This window comes from Bos indicus, chromosome 6 (genome assembly GCF_029378745.1).
Source record: "Bos indicus isolate NIAB-ARS_2022 breed Sahiwal x Tharparkar chromosome 6, NIAB-ARS_B.indTharparkar_mat_pri_1.0, whole genome shotgun sequence".
Lineage (NCBI taxonomy): Eukaryota > Metazoa > Chordata > Mammalia > Artiodactyla > Bovidae > Bos > Bos indicus.
The window spans coordinates 116736587-116751354 of NC_091765.1; the positions used below are offsets into that span (position 1 = coordinate 116736587).

The 14768-nt window shown below is 57.7% G+C and overlaps 2 protein-coding genes across 5 annotated transcripts in view; one reads left to right on the forward strand and one right to left on the reverse strand.

Moving 5' to 3' along the window:
• The window catches only part of CFAP99 (cilia and flagella associated protein 99), a 41173-nt gene extending 37941 nt beyond the window's left edge, over positions 1-3232 (reverse strand). For both annotated transcript variants that reach the window (XM_070791912.1, XM_019963215.2), the window contains exon 1: positions 3053-3232. The gene's annotated coding sequence lies outside the window, so the exon portion shown is untranslated. The remainder of the gene's footprint in view (positions 1-3052) is intronic.
• A 220-nt stretch (positions 3233-3452) lies between these two features.
• Positions 3453-14768, forward strand: part of ZFYVE28 (zinc finger FYVE-type containing 28) — a 99187-nt gene continuing 87871 nt past the window's right edge. Inside the window, exon 1 of one of the 3 annotated variants that reach the window (XM_070791916.1) lies at positions 3453-3846. In XM_070791916.1, the coding sequence (XP_070648017.1) occupies positions 3808-3846 (39 nt within the window). In that variant the 5' untranslated portion in view covers positions 3453-3807. The remainder of the gene's footprint in view (positions 3847-14768) is intronic. The other 2 variants (XM_070791918.1, XM_070791915.1) reach the window with 2 other exon arrangements.

Below are 14768 nucleotides of genomic sequence, written 5' to 3' on the forward strand. Positions count from 1 at the left end.
GAACCTAGGCAAAAAGTCTATTTTTATGAAAGCAATGTCAAGTATCAGTTTTTCTCCTTCCCCCGCGCTGCGGTCACGTTGGGGTGCTGCCCTGGGGCACGCTCAGCCTGGAGGGACTGGGTAAAGGGATCCCTGCTGTGCCTGATGTGGGCACTGAGAGAGCACGTGTGCGCGTGTGTGTGTGTGTCTATGTATGTATGGGTGTATGTGTGTGTATGTGGTATGTGGGTGCATGTGTATGGGTGTGTATGTGTGTGGGCGTATGTGTATGCGTATGTGTACGTATATGCATGTGTGTGTGTGTAACAGCACCTGGGCAGGAGGGCTTTCCTCCCCTCCCCTCCCCTCCCCTACTGTCTTGGAGCTGGAACATTCTGAAAATACCATGACCTGAGGGGCCCTGTGGTGATGATGCACATCAAGGAGGAGCAAAAGAGCCATCCAAGGCCTCCCCGTCCAGAGAGACCTGGAGGATACAGAGAAGAGGCCCCCCTTCAATTCTGGCTCGTGGTCGGGCCTGTGGGCTCCTGGGCTGGGGAATGGGCACCCCACACCTGCCACAGAGGGCTGCCTGTAAAGGTGGACGCGGGAAGAGGCACTTCAATTCTGCATTCCAATTGAAATTAGCCTAGAATCTCAGGCAAAATAGTCACAACTTTGAGTAGGAAATAGGTATTGAAGTTCATCCAATTCTGATGCGTGCTTTTAGCACCTCAGCTTTATTTTAATGGTGTAAAATCATACATGTGGGTAAGTGAGACTTAATTCCCAAGCTTATTGTTTTTTTTAATATTGATTTTAACTCCAGTGATCAGGCCGTGACTGTCTCATTTTTAAGGAAACTTTAAAGGTGGGCTGGACCAAGTCTTTTCTTATCAAATCCTTTACAGACAGAAATGAGATTACACGAGGAGATTTAAATTCCATAATCCCATCAGACACACACTGGTTCAACACTCTCAGTCACTCAGATCAGATCAGTCGCTCAGTCGTGTCCGACTCTCTGACCCCATGAATCGCAGCACGCCAGGCCTCCCTGTCCATCACCAACTCCCGGAGTTCACTCAGACTGATGTCCATTGAGTCAGTGATGCCATCTAGCCATCTCATCCTCTGTCATCCCCTTCTCCTCTTGCCCCCAATCCCTCCCAGCATCAGAGTCTTTTCCAATGAGTCAACTCTTCGAATGAGGTGGCCAAAGTATTGGAATTTCAGCTTTAGCATCATTCCTTCCAAAGAAATCCCAGGACTGATCTCCTTCAGAATGGACTGGTTGGATCTCCTTGCAGTCCAAGGGGCTCTCAAGAGTATTCTCCAACACCACAGTTCAAAAGCATCAATTCTTCGGCATACAACACAAGAGAAGACTCTATACATGGACATCACCAGATGGTCAACACCAAAATCAGATTGATTATATTCTTTGCAGCCAAAGATGGAGAAGCTCTATACAGTCAGCAAAAACAAGACCAGGAGCTGACTGTGGCTCAGACCATGAACTCCTTATTGCCAAATTCAGACTTAAATTGAACAAAGTAGGGAAAACCACTAGACCATTCAGGTATGCCCTAAATCAAATCCCTTATGATTATACAGTGGAAGTGAGAAATAGATTTAAGGGCCTAGATCTGATAGAGAGAGTGCCTGATGAACTATGGAATGAGGTTCGTGACATTGTACAGGAGACAGGGATCAAGACCATCCCCATGGAAAAGAAATGCAAAAAAGTAAAATGGCTGTCTTGGTCACTTGAGAGGCTTAATTTACATAGATTCCCAAATATGTGCTAATTGAAATACATTCTTTTCCTGCCTTTAAATTCTGACTAAAGCCAGTCTCCTAAGGATTTCTGCTAAGTCATGCTCGGACCGTGTGGCAGGTTTTGTTGGTTGCTTTTCAATCTCCTCTCTTCCTTCCTCCCTGAGTACAAAACCCTAATTTTTAGTTGGGTCCATCGCTGCCCTGGTGGCTCAGCGGTTAAAGCATCTGCCTGCAATGCGGGAGACCTGGGTTCGATCCCTGGGTCAGGAGGATCCCCTGGAGAAGGAAATGGCAACCCACTCCAGTATTCTTGCCTGGAGAATCCCATGGGCGGAGGAGCCTGGTGGGCTACAGTCCATGGGGTCCCAAAGAGTTGGACATGACTGAGCGACTTCACTTTCACTTTCATTGCTGCCTAACTGAAAGAGGACATTTCTTAGCCTTCCTGGCATCTGGGTATGGCAAGAAGTGGAAGCGTCTTGGAGACTTCCAGAAGGTCTCCTTGTAAAAGATGGGCATACACTTCCTCTCTTTTCCATCTTCCTGCCTGGACTCAGGAGGTGATGGCAGTAACTTAGGAAGCAATTCTGGACAATGAGGAAACATGCAAAGACGGCAGAAGAGCAAGTTAGAGGAACCCAGATCTCCCTGATGACTTTTGAGGGTGTCCTATCTCCCATGATTTCCTCCCCATGGGCCTATTTTTTGGAAACATTAATAACCTTGTCTGGGTCACTATGACGTTTTGCATAAAGCTGAACCTAATCCTAACTATTGGGCTCCCCTGGTGGCTCATGGTAAAGAATCTACCTGCCAATGCAGGAGACTCGGGTTCGATACCCAGGGAAGATCACTGGGACGAGGAAATGACAACCCACTCCAGTATTCTTGCCTGGATAATCCCAAGGACAGAGGAGCTTGGCGGGCTACAGTCCATGGGGTCACAAAGAGTCAGACATGCCTGAGCGACCGAGCACAGCACTAGCACTTAACAGATTCTCAGATTTTTTTGATTGTTTTTATGGATGCAAATTAGGGCACGTTTGGGGGAAGTAGTGAATACGGGAGAATATCTTCTTAAAATATATCTCTTGTCTCTTGTTGAGATAATTAAAAGAAAAAAAAAGCACTGTTAACTTCAATCAAGGAGTTGAGAAGAAGAGGAGGTTAGCGAAAGCAAGACGGGAAGCAAGAAAGAACTACCCTGCAGATCTAGGGAAGTGCAGGTGGGAGGTGCTTGTGCTGAGCGGACGCGCTTTGCCCCACTTTCATGCTGCCCTACTCCGCGTACCTGTTAGGCCCCGCCGGTGCTCCGGAACCTCCCTTATTCGCCACAGACCGCCGCACAGCGAGGGGGCTCGGGAACAGCAGTGGGTCCCGCCCTCTGCACTTGTGCTCCGCCTGGACCTCTGCAACCCCTTGGGCAGGAGCGGTGCAGGGATGCAGTTGGACCGTCGTCACCTAGCAACCGCTGCACGCTTCGGGGCCGTGGGCGGGAAGACTACAACCCCCAGAATACACCGCGCCCGCGGAGCGGCAGAGGTCGCCCCATTCAAGGGCCCCACCTCCTCGCAATGCCCGTCGGGACTTGTAGTTCTCGGCGCCGCAGGGCGCGCCGGGTCGCCGGCGGGGGAGCGCGCCTCGGGCGGGGCGCGGCGCGGCGCGGCGCGCGGATTGGGCGGCCTCCGCGGCTCGAGGAGAGGCTGGGGGCTCGCAGCGCGTCGGCGCATGTGTGGCGCGGGCGGCGGTGGCCGGTGGAGGTGCGGGGTGTCAGTGAGCGGGGAGGCACCGGCGCCCCAGTGCCCGGTCCGTCCGCGCGTCTGTTCGCGGGTCCGCGCCGCGCGCCGCTCTCCAAGCATCTTCCAGCCGCGCACCTGCCCCGCGCACCTGCCGCCCGCCCGCCCGGCGCCCCCCGGGTCCTCACGGGACCCCGGCCCGGCCCGGCCCCGCGTCCGCCCCGCGCCGCACCCGGGACCAGGCGCAGCGCTGCGGAGGTGAGGGCCGCCGGGGTCGGGCCGGGCCGGGCCGGGCCGGGCTGGCGCGGCGATGATGAACAGGTTCCGAAAGTGGCTGTACAAACCCAAGGTGAGCGCTGCCGGGCAGACCCTCTTCCCGGTCGGGACCGACCTCTCCGCGGTGCCGCCGACACCCCTCCGGCTACTCGGCGACTTGCAAACACGGTCGCCCTTCCCCCCAGCCTAGACTTAAGCGGGTACCCCCCGCCCCCAACCCCGCCTGGTGCAGACTCCTCCTGCTCTTACCCTCGAACCCGGGTGCACTCGCTGCCGCGCCTGCCGGCTGCCAGAACCGGCCCCTCGCGCTTCCCAGTCGGGTCCTGCGTGTGCCCAGCTTGCACCTCGTGGTGGCCTGCCCGCAGCCCGAACAGACCCCCCCCCGCCTCTTCTCCTGGGTTCCGGAAAGACCTCTCAAGCCCCCCTCGCTGCAGCGGCAATGACTCCTGCGTTCCTCTTCTGCGCCCCCTCCCCGTTATCCTGGACCCAGAATATACCTCCCACCCGGCCCCCCCCTGCAATCCGAAACGGACCCTCTCTGCGTTTCCTCCAGGTTCTAGAGCGGGCCCTCATATCTGTCTCTTTCCCGGGGCCCGGAGGGACCCCTCCTTGTCTGTGTCCGGAGCGGGTCCCCATCCCACTTCCCGAAACAGGACCGATCCGCGTCTGGCCCACTTGGCGTGCGTATCCTTGTCCCGTGCCCACCCGCGTGCGCTGAACCCAGGGGATGCTCCTGCCCACCGGCGGAGGGTGAGTGCGCCCGGGGCCGCAGGCTCAGAGAGGCCGGCGGCGAGCTCTTCCCGGCGCGGCGCCCCTCCCTGGTCGTGGGTCGGGGTCTGGGCAGCGTGCCCCGCGCCGCCCTTGGCGGCTGCGCCAGTCGCACTGCGGGCGCTGCGTCCCTTGCCGCTCGCCCAGGGCTCGAGTCCGCTGCGGCCGGAGCTCGTCGGGGTGCGGCGGTGCGCCCGAGCCGGGTGCTGGGTCCTGGGCGCACCCTAGACTTCCCGGGGCCTAACGCTGGGGGACCGGTGCCGCGGTAGGGCCGGGGCGCTGGGGTCTTGGCTGGGGTGGGGGGTGGTTCTTGGTCGGGGTGGTGCCAGTGGTCATCTCTAGGCGCTTCGGACATCCACAGTGGGGCTGAGCGACCACAGGGACACCCTCACCCCAAGGCTGACCACTTTTCTGGATCTGGGTTTTCTGCCCCCCCTCCCCCATCGAGGGTTGTATCTCAGGGTCGGGGCGAGGGGGCGGTCCTGAAATCTGTGGTCTCCTGGCGCTCTTTTGTGGTCAGCCGCCGTCTGTTGGAGGATGGGCACCCGAGGTCCGGCCGCGAGTTCAGAGACCGCAGCGGCTCGTGCGTCATCGCCGGCGGGGTCGCCGTTGGGTTGAGGGTTGAGGGAGCCTGGGGCCGCCCCTTGCTTGGCCTTGGCCTCACCGGGGTAATTCAGGTTCTCTCCTGCCCGAGCGGCTGCAGCCCTGCTCCCGCTCGTCTTCCCACCTCCTCGTCGGTTCGCAGCTGTGTTGGCCGCGTGCTGGGGAGACCCTGGTGCCTCAGGCGCTGCCTGCGGTTTGGGGCCTCCCTGCTCTTGGCCGCCTCCAGCCCAGCCCTCTTCTTACTGCAGTCCCCTCACCCCCACCCCCAGCAGCGGCTCTGATCCTCCGGGTTGGTGCTGTGTAGGTGGCCAGGGGAGGGGAGCCGCCTCTGAACACGATGTCTGTACAAGGAGTGGCTTTTTGTTTGTGTGACTTCTGTCCCCAGTTAAGGAAAAACCAAATAGACTTTCAGAAGGTCACTTTGGGGGTGGGCTGCAGAATCGTTTTTCAGTGGGCAGGGGTGAAAAGAGACAACGTATCATAGTAACGTTCTGCTGTTTCTGAAAACACTGTCAAGGATCCTTTTTCCAGGCGGGGCTGTGGAAGAGGCCTTGTTTCCAGGGTTGTTGTTGCTGTTTGACCCCATGGACTGCAGCTCGCCAGGTTTCCCTGTCCTTCACCATCTCCAGGAGTTTCCAGGGTTGCCTGACTGTAACATATTGTTGGAAGGGCCGCAAAAGCAGTGTGGACACTCTGTTTCATCTGCAGCTGAATAATTCCAGTGGCCCTCCCTGCTTCACTTTAGGGAAAAGTCTTTAGGAGTGGGGAATGATTCTGCCCTTGAGATTGTGCCCCAGAATTGAGAGTTGAGTCCCGAGTTTTCCCTCTCTACAGGCAGCTCTGCCCTTCCAAAGCCGGCCCCGGGGCTGGGCAGGGCCAGGTGGTGAGTCGGGGGGGTGTTTCATCTGGTCCTGCTCCTTCCCTTACTGTGGTGTCTCGGTCTGTTGTCTGACCCTTGGACTCAAGACACATCTCCGTCTGAGATCTTTGTGTTTGCCCTGAGGCCGATCAGCCTGAGCGCGGCAGTCCCTTGTTGGACTTCTGTCTTTGGGGTTAAATATCTTGATTATTTGAAGGGTTGGAGGATGTTAGGTCACCCTAGTAGTAGCTTTTCATTTTTCAAACCAAAGCTCCTATTTTGGCCTTAGATTGTGAGCTGAAGTTCATGCTTTCCCTCCCTTTGGTACAAGTGAGCAGGAGTCGGTTCTGGGAGGTTTCTGGGTATGAAAGAGTTGAAGTGTTAAATGCTGGGTGTGGGAAGGTGTGCCTGAGAGAGGTTGCTGCCTGTCGTGAGGGTTTTTTCAGCCGTTGTATTTGGATAGATATGCAATTCAAACTGAATTCTTGATTTAATCCCTGCTTTGGTTTAAAACTGAACACTGAGCTTCTTGTTCATCACAGTGCAATGGAAAGCATTCTGAAACCAAAAATACTCGTTCTTGTTCCAAAAGGCATTTGGAGATGCTTTAAAGTATTCTTATATGACGCTTACAATTTCTGATGTCTGAATCATGAATAGCTACCTAAGTTGAATGACAAACCAGACCAGCCTGATGTCTACGACGGTTATTTGCAGGCTCTCATACTTCTTCCTTTTATTTTCTTTAAGGCGGTCTTTTAAGCACTATTGTGGTTTTTCTCCCTGGAAGGTGTTTAGGATTTCTAAGTGTCTCTGCTTTTGTTTAGGGAGAAACTTTCAAGAAAGAGTTAACTCTAAGAATGTGAAGTATCTCGGAATACCAGGTCTTCATTTTCATCCATATTTGTGTTCATGCTGGGCTAGAACTTTTTCCCTATCCATGGTGGCTGGGCTGAGGGGAGAGGGCCCGGCGCGGTGCGGGGGCCTGACCGGCCGCCGTCAGGGAGGACGCACCGTTTCCCACCCTTGGGGAAGAATGGATCGGCGGGTGGGTCGCGTTGCCAGGTGGACGGGGATTCCCACGCTCGGCCTTGCGCCCCAGGAAGAGCTCTCTTGTCTGCACCCCCAAACCATATCTAGGGGGTGGGGTCATTAACTTTCCTTATCCCCCCCTTCTTTGTGGGGAAGCAGTCCTTGTAAATACAGAGCTTTCCTGAGTGAGTTTATCTGGAAACTTCCTGTCAACATTCTGGGTTCGGTTCAGGGATGAACTGGCCTTTTCCAAGAGAAGCTGAGAAGCCTGCTGGGTGTGTGCAGTTTGTGAAGGAAGCCCTTTGCGGAGTTGCAGTCTGCCTGCTGCAGGGCTGGCAGGCGGCGGGGTGGGGGGGCTGTTGTGTGTGAGGCTTCCCACCGTGGCTGTTGACCCAGCCGGGTCTCGGTGGGCAGTTGGGCATCCGGGGCCCCTCCCTGTTTCCAGAGTCCCGGCCCCCCTGGCTGTGGGCGGTGGGCATGGTGCTGCCCCGTGGGGCTATCACTCTGCCCCTTGACCCCCAGGTGGAGGGGGCCCTGCAGGTATCAAACCAGCCGGCCTCGGGGCCAAGACAGTCCCGGGCTTGCGTCTGCATGGCCCCCATTGTCCACAGACACCAGCAGCCACTTGTCCTTGGGGGGCTCACCCCCATGGTGGCCGACGGTGAGGGCACCCCCACTGGCAGCAAAGCCTCAGGTTCAGAAGCGTGGCACGAGGGGTCGCAGAGGAGGCGAGTGAGGTGGTGGTCTTCCCGTGACCTGAGTCCTGCCGCCCTCTCTGGTCACTCTGTGACCATGACTGTGGCCGTGACCGTGGCCGTGGCCATGACCATGGCCGGACACCCCAGCAGCACTGCCGCATGCCCCATTCGGAGTGCGGCGAGGACACAGACGGGCACGGATGCAGCGCCAGGGCTTGGGACGTCAGTGCTGACTTGTAGCAGGGGTGCTAGCTGGTTCTTTTCCAGCCAATGAGTCCTGAGCGCCCAGCTGCAGCCATGGCGTGCTCCGAGCAGCAGGTCTGTCTCCCGGGAAGTGGGGGTAGTGGGGAGCTGCTGGAAAGCCAGGCAGTCTGCCCCGGCCAGTGGGGGCCTGGAATGGGGTTCCCGAGTCCTGGAAGGATGCTTGGCGGTGCTGAGTCAGAGCGCTGGCTGGGCGCACCTGTCTCTTGTCCCTGAGTTCAGAGGGCGCCGGGCCCAACCCCCGCCCCTGGCTCCGGCCGCCCCCACCGCCCCCTTCTCCCCCCCATCCGCCCCCCCCCCCCCCCCCCACCGAGAACCATCCTTCTGATGCAGGCCAGCCCAGGCACACAGGAGGGCCCCGGAGTCCGCTTGCCAAGGAGGCTTGTGGCACCCGCATCGGGTCTGGTGGGGGACTCGGCGGGCGGCTCTCATCTCACTCCCCAGGCTCCGCTGCCCTTCGTCTGCGGCTGGGGGCGGCGGGGGGGACATGGGGGTCGCACATGCCCAGCCTTGTGCTGCCGGCGTTGGCAGGGAGGGGAGAGGCTGAGCCACAGACGGGCAGCGAGTGTCAATTTCTGTGCCCACTCTGTGCCAGCTCTGAGGTCATCGCTCAGGGCTCTGCACTTTACCATCAGTGCAGCGGCCTGTTTATGGGAAGCATATGATACGGTTTCTGTTAAATGGGCGAGTCACAGGCAGGGAGCCTGAGGCCTCGGCTAATTGCTGTCTGGCCTTGGCGTCCAGCGGGCGGTGGTGGGGTGTGGGCGGGGGGTGGGGGGGCCTGGGCCTTGGTGTACTGTCCCCCGTGAATGGGAAGTGTGTCGAGTAATTCCGTTTGCCCCTCTGCTGGCAGGCGGGTGACGTCAGCAGGGCCTCTCACTCAGACTGCCTGGAATCCCCAGAGCACCAGGCAGGCTAGTCCTCCGCGCTTGGAGGTGCCTGTGCATGACTGGGCGGTCATCTGCCGGTTTCGAAGGCAGAGTCTTGTAGGGGCTGATAACCTCGAGCAGCCTCGGCCCTGAAGGGTGTGCCGTGTGGCCACAGAGGTGGGCACAGGTGAGCTGATTCCATTTCAAAGATGAGTAAACTTCTGCAGTGTTGTGGGTGTCAGGATCCCTCTCGTGTTTACCGCCCTCTGTCTTACTGTTCGCCTTGGCTTATGCGTCTCCACAGTGTTGAAGCCACAGATGGGGTGGCAGGCAACTCACCGCCCGCCCCCCCCAGCCCTGGATGAGACCGGATAGGTGGAGTTTGAGGGGGCCATCTCTGCCTGAGGTTCACGGTGATGGCTCAGGAAGTGACCTCTGTCATTGATGGAGCTCACAGGCAGGGTCGGAGGTGCAGGGTTGAGACAGAGCTGTGCGTGGAGGCCCAGGTGGCTGCTAGTTACTGCTTCCAGGTCATTCTGAGAATGAAGCTTCTCAACAGGTGCCCCCCTTCCTTTGGGTGCTCAGCTTCGGGGAGGAGACCCTGACTTGCTCTCCGGCGTCCCGGGGTCTGGTTACCTTCACCCTCCCTGGTGGCCTGCCATTTGGATACCCTCCCAGATGGGAGTCCGGGGTCTTAATTTCAGCCAGTGTGCTCTGTGGGGCCCACTGTATCAGGCCCGACCCCAGACCTCTTGAGCTATTATCCCGTGGATGTGGCCCGAGTCCCTGTTTCGTTGGCTGGAGGCTCAGGACCCAGTAGAGGACCCCAGAGCTATGGGAAAGGGAAGGAATCCGGCACCGGGGCTGGGCGTGAATGACGGCTTGGGGTAGGTCTCTGTTGCTGAAGGCTCCGAGGCTTTGGGGGTGCTGGTTAACAATTTGATTATCTAATGCAGCCTTTCTTACACATGAGGTTAACTTGCTGGAGCCATCACGGGGGCTAGGATTGAACTTAGGTCTGTCTGACCCGAAGCCTGGAGCCCATATGCACCCCATCCTGAGCTGTGCCTTTCCTGCAGGAATGAGCTGTAACTGTCATCGGTTTTTGTGTGAGTCCCATTTGGTGAAACAATTACTTTTGTACTTTTTACACTTGGATTGCAAAGAAACTTGGGTATTGATGGGCAATTCAAGTGTTTGAAGGAGGAAAACAAAAATGAATGGATTTTTTTTCACCGATCTGAATAGATTAAGCAAAAGTAGAATAGAGCATTTCATGTTATGGTAATTTATGTAGAGTAGTTGGTTAAGATGAATGGAATTTTTTTTCCTTCTTACAGTAAGGATTCTGAAGCTCTTCTATTTCTCATTGTCTTGTGCTGGGTGGGGACATGGGATGTTGTGGACACTTCACAGGGGGCTCCCTTCATGGCTGAAGGGGGTCTTTTGAGCTCCGCATGTTGTTCAATCGCTAAGTCGTGTCCTGTCCGACTCTTTGCGACCCCATGGACTGCAGCACGCCAGGCTTCCCTGTCCTTCACAATCTCCCGGAGTTTGCTCAAACTCGTCCATTGAGTTGGTGATGCCATCCAACCATCTCATCCTCTGTAGTTCCCTTCTCCTCCTGCCTTCAGTCTTCCCCAGCATCAGAGTCTTTTCCAATGAGTTGGCTCTTCGAATCAGGTGACCAAAGTACTGGAGCTTCAGCTTCAGCATCAGTCCTTCCAGTGAATATTTAGGTTGATTTCCTGTAGGATGGACTGGTTTGATTGAGCTCTGCTTGGGAGCTCTGTAAGTCTCTGCTATGGTGGGGTTTGTTCCAGCCAACGCTTTCCCCTTGACAAGCCACCCCCAACCTTCGGGGTATACTGGCTGGGTTCCTGGGGAAAATTGGGTTAGCATGCCCACTGTGGGGGTGATGTATTTAGAACAGTCATTTTTTTTTCTTGCATTTTCAATTTTTGAGTATGTTTTCAGTTGCTTTTAGGGATATTCTAGTTAATAAAAAAAAGTCTAAGAGCAGAATCTGCTCCTAGATGTCCATACATTTAAGAATTGCACACCATGTTCACAGTAACATGAGCAGCCGGAAGGTGGAAACAGCCCAAATGTCCACCAGCAGTGAACAGGTGAACACACTGGGGTTTGTGCCCACGATGGAGTACGTACGACTCAGCCACGAAAAGGAACGAAGCCCCCAGCGCACCGTGCGTGAGCCTTGAAACCCTGATGCCGAGTGAAAGAAGCCAGACCCAAGAGGGCGAATGGCGAGTGATTCCATTTATGTGAAATGTCCAGGAAAGGCAAGTCCACTGAGACAGGAGGGGGATTGGGGGCCGGGGTGGGGGTGGCATGAGGAGCGGTAGCCTGAAGGTATGGGGTTCTTTTGGGAGGCGGTGGGAAGGTTTTAGAACTGGAGCGTGGGTGCACTAAATGCACCTGGAGCACAGTTTGACGTGATTCCCTGTACTTGTATGAATTTCACTTCAATTGAAAGAAAGGGATTTTTGGAGATTTTTTTTTTTTTACAAATTGTATTGGGATAATCAAGGGAAAAGGTGTTTTGCAGCTGAACAGAAAGATGCTCCGGTCCACGTTTCTCAGGGAGGCTTGGTGTCCTGGGGCCCCACTGGCCACCGCCTGTCCAGCTCTCCCTCCTGGTGGTGTCGGGGGTGGCGGCCACGTGCCCTGGGGGGTGTTCTCCGAGGAGGGGTGAGTGGACCGGGGGTCAGCAGGGAGGGGCAGGGAGCCTGTGGGGCCAGGGCCGGGTCAGACGCTAGGGTCATTGGTGTTCAGAGTCACCTGGGTACCCAGCGGAATAAAGCAGGCTGTCCCAGAAGGGCCTCCTGCTGCCCCGCTGAGGCGGAATTCGCCATAAGAAGTCACGAAACTCCTGAGAAAGTGGTTCCCCCTGAGCAAGGATCAGAAGCAGCAAAGGTGTGGAATATTACTGTCATAAAAAGGAACGCATTTGAGTCAGTTCAGGTGAGAACTGACGAGATGAACCTGGAGCCGATTATACAGAGTGAAGTAAGTCAGAAAGAGAAAGACAAATATTGTACATCAACGCGTGTACGTGGAATCTAGAGAGACGGTGCTGATGAACCTGTTTGCGGGGCAGCAGTGGAGAGGCAGACATACAGAACAGACTTGTGGACAGGCCGGGGAAGGAGAGGGTGGGAACGGTTAGAGAGGAGCATTGAAACATACACGTCACCACGGGTAAGATAGGGAGCTGATGGAAAGCTGCTGTGTGACAGCAGGGAACTCAGCCCGGTGCTCTGATGACCTGGAGGGGTGGGAGGGAAGTCCCGGAGGGAGGGGACATTTGTGTGCATATAGCCGATGTGCGTCCTATGGCAGAAAGCAACACAGCGCTGTAAAGCTATTATCCTCCAATTAAAGATAGATTAAAAAAAGAAAAGGAAACACCAGGGCTCATAGAACCGCCGCATGAACAGTCCGGGACGTGGGGGCGGGAAGGCACAAGGCAACCAGGCCTTTTTTATTTAAAACATTTTAATTTTTTTTTTTTTCTGGCTGTGTAATCTTAGTTCCCCAACCAGGAATTGAACCTTTGCCCCTGCAGCGGAAGCACAGAGTCTTAACCAGTAGATCACCAGGGAACTTCCCTGAGCCTCTTTAAACCGGAGCCAGAGGAAGCTCCCAGAATGAGAAAAGGCAGTCTTTGGGTTAAAAAGCAAAGCCGGGGCCCACCCCAAGGAGTGGGTTAAAGGTTGGAGGGGGTTGGTGACCTGGTGGGTGGTTGAGGAGGTCACCCAGCAGGTGGCTTGGGAAGTGGGCAGCACTCTGAGAGGCTTGGGGACGCAGAGGGCAGGATGAGGGGGTTCCAGGTGCACCTGATGGGGCTTCCGGGACGAGAGGCCAAAGACAGGGAGGCTCTTGTCTGCCCGTGGAGGTGGCGTTCACGTTCCACGCTGCCCGTGTCCTAAACAGCCTGGGCGGTCCTGAGTGCTGCCTGAGTGATGTGCTGACTCACGGTGCTGAGTGCACGGCACGTGGGGGACTCCTCGGGAGGACAGCAGGCGGGGCTGGGCCCCAGGCCCAGAGACTGGGGGGGTTCATGGGCAGGGACCTTGCCGGGCCGAGGGAGCTGGGGGATGCAGGCGGAGTCCCCGTGGAGCGGGGCTGCCATCCGCAGAGGACCGTTGAAGGAACGCAGTTTTGCCTGAAGACAAAAAGGTGTCCGCCCCCCATCCTTGCTGGAGAGACGTGTTCTCCAAAAGCAAAATCAAAGTCAGCAGGAGGGAGTGGGAGGCGAGAAGCAGTCAGATGCACCAGCGTGGGGGCAGGTGGGGAGCCCGGCTCCCGGGAGCGGTCCTGAGAACCCACGGGGATGGATGACCAGGACTGTCGCCCGCCGGCCAGCCGGCTGGACGGTGCAGGACGAGGCCGCTGTGCTGGCCGCCTCCGGGCCGTGAGCTGAGTGTGTGAGTGAGCTCGGATGAGCCCTCTCTGTTAGTCACAGACAGGGGAGCTCCAGACCCGGAGAGGGAAGAAAGAACGCAGACGATGGAGCCCATCCAGCCGCAGCAGGAGAGGGAGGGAGAAGGGAAATAAAAAGCAAGCGATGAAGCTGCAGAAATCACGGCAGATTCCTCGGGGTTCTGAGCTCTGAGCTGAGCAGGTGCCTCGGCTGGCCTGAAGGAGGGTCCGGGGGTGGGGGGCTTCTACCCCGGCTGAGAGCAGGGCCAGGGCTCAGTGGCCTGTGCAGAGGTGGGGAAGGGGGGCCCGAGAAGTTGGCTCCTGGGGCTTTGCCTGCAGACGGGGTGTTGGGAGGCCTTAGGGAAGAGATGAGGCAGGGCGGGGCGGGGCTGGGCACAGAGGATGCTGGGCCTCGGCGGGTGGGCCCTTCTGGGCAGTTTGTACGCCGCCCTGGACAGGTGGCAGGTGCCCGGGAGGGGCTTCCCCGGTGGAAGCCACCCTGGGTGCTGAGGGTGGGCCCCTCGCTTCTGGAGGTGCGTCCGGGCACGGGACGAGGCAGGCCCGTCCTCACCCCCATCCATCACCTCTTCCTCTGCAAGAGGGGCCGTGCTTGCCGGGTGGATAGCCCAGCTACATGTCTCCGGGGGGCAGCTCAGGATCCTTCTCTCCCTGTGTCTGAGGTCATCACAGGCAGCTGTGACTGTTGGAGAAGCGGTCACACGTGGTCCCGGGGCTGCCCCCCGAGACAGGACCCTTGAACGTGGGGAATGGCTTAGCCCAGGACCTCCCACCCCACCGTCGGAGTCTGGGGACCGTCTGGAGTCTGTCCCCCACTCCCCACCCTGGTGGGGGCTCTGCTTTGTGGATGGGGAGTGGAGACGGGCCCAGGACGCGGGCTCGGGCCCCAGGGGCCCCCTTGGGCCTTCTCGCCCGTGACAGATGTGCTCGCTGTGGGCTGTTGCCAGGCTTGGTGCTCTGGCTGAAGAGGAGGCCCTCGGAAGCCCCCAGGCCGCCTGCCTCTCAGGCCCCTTGGGCTGGGCTCCCGGTGACCCGGCTGGGTGGGGCCAGCAGAGAGGACCCTGCCGGGATGCCCACTGCTTGTGTCTCTGGTCAGGGGACACGAGGTGCCACGCAGGTGCTCACGGTGGCCTGTTTCCCCACATCAGCCGGGCCGGTGCCTGGGGCATCGCCTCCCCCGACAGGGCACCTGGGACCGTGAGAATGCCGACCAGCTGTTCCCAGTTGGGGACACCTGGAAGGGACGGGGGGGGGCAGCCATGTGGCCGAGGCTCCCTGGCACCCCACCCCACCTCTGCCGCCCTGTCACAGCTGAGCCCGGGGCCCCTGGCAGCCTGTTGCCGGGTGTTTAGAAACTGCTCCGAGAGAACCAGAGGCCCCCCAAGGGACAGTGCTGGGACCACACGGCTCTGCACGCTGTGGTCTCGTGGCGGCACTGCCT